Source organism: Camelus dromedarius, chromosome 19 (assembly GCF_036321535.1).
Source record: "Camelus dromedarius isolate mCamDro1 chromosome 19, mCamDro1.pat, whole genome shotgun sequence".
Classification (NCBI taxonomy): domain Eukaryota; kingdom Metazoa; phylum Chordata; class Mammalia; order Artiodactyla; family Camelidae; genus Camelus; species Camelus dromedarius.
The window spans coordinates 17,530,755-17,536,095 of record NC_087454.1 but is presented as its reverse complement, the minus strand read 5'-3'; the positions used below and the strand labels follow the sequence as shown (position 1 = coordinate 17,536,095).

At 40.8% G+C, this 5,341-nt stretch overlaps 1 protein-coding gene across 1 annotated transcript; it reads right to left on the bottom strand.

The window, feature by feature from the left end:
• Positions 1-3,816: 3,816 nt before the first annotated feature.
• Positions 3,817-4,532, bottom strand: LOC116147777 (histone H3.1). Its single transcript, XM_031435485.2, has one exon. It carries the CDS (start codon positions 4,521-4,523, stop codon positions 4,113-4,115), a length of 411 nt encoding a protein of 136 aa, XP_031291345.2. The 5' UTR covers positions 4,524-4,532; the 3' UTR covers positions 3,817-4,112.
• Between the last annotated feature and the right edge of the window lie 809 nt (positions 4,533-5,341).

Here is a 5,341-nt window from a genome sequence, read left to right as displayed (position 1 = left end):
TAAAGTTAAGGCCCTTTTCAGGGCCATCTACTTTTTCTATGAAAGAGCTCACACTTTTCATTGAGTCCTCTGGGTTTTGGTGGTACACTCGTGAAACTGAGGAGCACAAATGTTGCTGAGATACTGGATCTTAAATCCCTAATGTTTACAATGCTGTAAGTGATACTAATTGTTGCTGATGTGACATTTGACACTTTAAGAACCAACAGGTCCTTCGTGGTTCCAAAAGTGAAGCTATAAAGGGCATTTTGGAGATGAGGAAACCAGAGTGTGGACTGGGTAGCAGATCATTTTATGACATTTTTGTAAGATTTGATGTTGATACTCTTACTCTTAGGGATTAGATTCTAATAAATAGAGGTTAATTCTCGTAATGTCTGTAATTCTCAAATAGTTTAGCTATATATACATATAGACATAGAAATGTTAGGGTCAGTTATTCAATCTAGGTAGTGGTTATTAGAATGATTGATCAACTAATCTTTTGTTCCTTTGAATTTTTTTTATAATAAATAGGGGGAAATTAGGGGACAAAATGTGTTGGAAACTCGTTTGTGTCATTGAGAAAGGTCGTCTGAACAAGAATTTAAAGGTCTGTGCCTGCAGAGAGCGGATGGGAGCAGCATGACACTCAGCTCCATGACATTTGTCATAAGCATGTGTATTTCTCCCTTTGCACTGACTTGATCAGAAGTTGGCCAGGGAAGAAGGACTTGTAAGGGGGCACTTCGGGCCATGTTGGCACAGGGTAGGAGGGACACCAGTGTGAAGATACAAGAGACAGGGAGTAGTTAAGTGCCATGGAGACTGGAAAGGAGATGTGAAGGGTCAGGGCCAACAGGTGCCTGAGTGAGGATGGCCCCTCGCCTGTAAATTGAGACACTGGGAATTAGCCTTATGCTAATAGATTCCAAATCCCCGAATTAAAGTAATTGCTTGTGAAACAGAAATATATCAATACATTGATTGACAAGAAACCACACCAGCCTTTGGATTTGGAATCTATGAGCAGCTGCTCTCAAACTGTTATTGGGCATGCTTACTCATCTATTTGAGTCTCAGTGGCCTTTTTCGTAAAGTAGGATAAACATTATTAATAACTGAGTTATAAACAAAATGACTGGCATCTTGTTCGTGAGCAATAAACTATTGCCCTGGACCCCTTAAAAACAAAATATTTATAATACAGACAGGACTAACTAAAGAATGTGGAAGGACTTCAAAACATTTCTAATATAACACTAGTATGTACAATGTGCTTTCATGTACACAATTTAAACAATGAAGAATTGGAGTGGAAAACAATGTGAATTGTCAGAGGCTAATACTCTGTTCTTATATTGAGGACAGCAGTGGTGGGGATGACTGTCTTTTCCTGGGGTTGATGCATAAAATTCAAGCAAAACTGCCATAGACTCTAATGACAGGCAAAAGGATTTTATGTAAGAGCCAGAAATAAAAATGTGATCATTCCTGAATTTTTATATTATAAAAAATGTCTGCTGAGCTAGTTTCATGGGAACATTAAGATATAAATTATGTCCTTAAATAGAATGTTCAAAATAAGACATGATGTTTTTTCACTTAATGATATACCAAGCACACTGTCCTAAAAAGCATAGATTAGTTCAGCCAAGTACCCCACCAGAAGATTTGAGATTATGAATATCAAATTTCAAAACTCAGTTTACTTTTGTGTTGGTGGCAGCAACATCTAAAAAATCATGCACCAAAATAAATGAAACAAACCTCAGCTTAATGGCCATGTCACCACTAGACTAGTCAGAAGAAAGAAAAAACAAACTTTATGCAAAAACAAAACAAACCAAAAAATTTAAAAACATTTGTTAAACAAGCCATGAAATCCCATGCAATACACAGAAGCAACCGCTGAAGAATTGTCACACCTTTTTTTACCTTGTAAATAACAAGGTAAAATAATTACTCACAAGAAGTTGTCACAGTAGTACCTAGAGTCCCTTGTATCCAGTTTCCCCTAATCATGACATCCTATATAACTGTATTATAATAGCAAAGTCAAGTAACTGACATTGGCAAAATATTGTTAACTAGCCTATAGGCTTTGTTTAGCTCTCGTCAGTTTTTGCATGCACTCGTTTGTGTGTGTGTGTGTGTGTGTGTGTGTGTGTGTGTGTGTGTGTGTGTATAGCCCTATGCAGTTTCATCCCATGTATACAGATGGATGTAACTACCACCTCAAATGTGACACAAAACTATTCCATCATCACCAAGGAACACCTTGTGTTATCCCTTTATAGTCACATTCACCCACCTATTACTTGTCCTAGGACAATGACTAATCTGTTATCCTGCCCCAGTTTTATCCTGTTGAGAATGTTACATACATGGAATAATACAGTACATGACCTTTTGAGATTGGCTTTTTTCACTAAGCATTATGCCCTTGAGATCCATCTAGGTTGTTACATGTATCAATAGCTCCCCTTGTGATTGCTGAGTAGGATTCCATTGTATGGATGTAGGAGACTATATTTAACTATCCAAGAGTTGAAAGATATTAAGTAATATCTAATTTATAAGTAAAACTGTTATGACTTTTCATGTACAAGGTTTTCGTTTTGTTTCTCCCCAACCCTCCACACCCACTATTGTATTGCTTTTTGTATTTCCTGCATTCCACCTGAAAATTACATTTTTTGAGATGGCAGGAGTGCTGATATGGATGGGGCATCTAATAACCCTTTCAGGAGTCACATGGATCATATTGCATTCCTATTATCACTTGCAAGTTGGCTTCAAGTTTCAAAAACATTGCACAGAGCTATTTGAATTGTTTGCAAAATCTGACTTCCGGTTCCTGTAGCTGAGGATTTGCTCCAGTAAGAGTCTGAAATATTTGTTGAATAAACTGTCCACGTCTAAGTTCTACAGTTCCTGCCATGGGAATTGGGTTTTTACTTTTATACAGGGCATCCACTTAGTTCCTCCAAAGCTATGAGAAAACCCTAGGCTAATGCTGGGAGTTCCCATTGCTAATCTCTGTAAAACATGACTGAATCCACAAATCCTGCTCTGCTCTAAGGTTTGCTTTAAGATTCTGCATTTATGGGAGGAAAGTTGGGAGCTGTTATATCTCATTGGTTCTTTCGGGATTAATAATAGATTATTGCAAAGTTTGAGTTTTGCCTAGTGACTTCGTTTCTCATGCAGAGTGCAGACACATTCTGCAGTTTTGTTATTTGCTGCAACAAGCTCTAAATTCCTGAACATACTTACTACTCCAGGCCCCCATTTGGTGCACTGGCATCACTGTAGGATTGTGGGCACTGCGGCCCACTCTGCTGGTGGTGCTGCTAGAAGTTTAATTCTGGAAATCCCGTGGAGCCCATGTTTTGGGTACCAGATCTCTATTTTCAGAATAGGAAGGTTGACTACTTTTACCAGAGGATGTACTGTTCAGTAAAAACAATACAACAAAAAACGGATTACCACCAACCTGCTCCCATGTAGTGCTCAGCATGGCTCCTTGAACATCAGCGTTGTGTGCATGCCCCATAAAGCATTGTATACCACTAGGATGCTTTCCGCGTTAGTCCAGGATCCATCCTTATTCTCATTGTTATTTCTGGAACTCCTGTGTTGGGGGTGGGGATGTAGGATTTGATTTTGCCTAGTCTAATTCAATTGACACAAGACTAACAGGGAAAAAAGCCAATTTTATTTGTATGCACGGAAGTCTCAGAAATGAGACCCCAAAAGTAACCAAAGCAGGCTTTTTTATGATCATTCTTAGACCAAACATGTATTATCTAATATGTGTACGTATGTGTGTGTGTGTGTGTGTGTGTGTGTGTGTATGTATGTATGTATGTATGTATGTATGTATGTATTTATTTATTTATTTATTTATTTATTTTTTGTCAGGGGCTCTTACATGGAGGACTGAGGGTGGAAGGATGATCATTCTTACCTGCTGTTGGTACATGGATTCTTTGGAAAAGAGGGAGTCCTGCCCTGCTCCACCACTGTCTTGAGGGAATTCAATTTCCTTGCAGTACAGCTCCTCAAGATGAAACTATAGGTGGCTCTGAAAAGAGCCTTTGGATAGAACGCTGACACTCGGTAACAATTTATGCCCTCTCCCCGCGGATGCGGCGGGCAAGCTGGATGTCCTTGGGCATGATGGTGACACGCTTGGCGTGGATGGCGCACAGGTTGGTGTCCTCGAAGAGCCCCACCAGGTAGGCCTCGCACGCCTCCTGCAGCGCCATCACGGCCGAGCTCTGGAAGCGCAGGTCGGTCTTGAAGTCCTGCGCGATCTCGCGCACCAGCCGCTGGAACGGCAGCTTGCGGATCAGCAGCTCCGTGGACTTCTGGTAGCGGCGGATCTCGCGCAGGGCCACCGTGCCGGGCCGGTAGCGGTGCGGCTTCTTCACGCCGCCCGTGGCCGGCGCGCTCTTGCGGGCCGCCTTGGTGGCCAGCTGCTTGCGCGGCGCTTTGCCGCCGGTGGACTTGCGGGCTGTTTGCTTGGTGCGAGCCATACCTTCTCTACAAAATAAGTGAACTACACCAAAACCCTTGCTCCTGTATTTATACAAGAACAGATTCACTCTGATTGGATTGTGGGCAATTTCTGTTAGTCATGGGCTGCGAAATTCCGGAAGTCTTCCGAGAGATTTAGGATTGGTTTAACCCTTCGGCACAGGGTTGGGATTGGTTACTTCCAAGTAGCATCCCAGCCCCTTAAAAAAAAAAAAAAAATTTTTCGAGTTGTTTTATTGATAATGGTTCACGCAAGTATAGCCCACAAACACATTAATCATTTAACATCCTTGAACTTCCCCTGTTTGGATATACAAAGTATTGTTTGTCAGAGAAATCTCTTTACACTTTAAACATTCGCTATTTTCTGCTTAGTTAACGCGTTTTCATCCGGATTTTAGTCTTTGTGCTCATCCCCTATTTAAAAATCCATCGTCTAAGCATCTCATGAATCCTATTTCACTACATTAAATATCCAGTTCAGTGTCTTTTAGCATATACTGTTAAAATGTAAAAAATTGTGCATTTCATTCAGAATACATGCAACAAGATTCCAATATCCTGGTATCCCTGGCTCTTTAATGTCAGGTTTGACTCAAACTGGTAATTTGGTTGTTGTTTGGTTTTGATGCATTTAAAATTACAGCCTGGCAAGAGCCATAATCGAAAGCTTTGAAATGAGGAACCCTGAAAAAGATGGCGGCGATCGAGAGTGTTTACAAGCAAGCCAGCACCTCTCTCCATCTTGCCGAGACCCAAGGTGTCTTAAACAAAGCAGAACAAAGCGGACAGAAATACTCTAAGGACTGGACTCTGG

Bases quoted from the DNA above. Each gene is read 5' to 3' on its own strand.
- LOC116147777 (XM_031435485.2), bottom strand. From the start codon at position 4,523: ATGGCTCGCACCAAGCAAACAGCCCGCAAGTCCACCGGCGGCAAAGCG.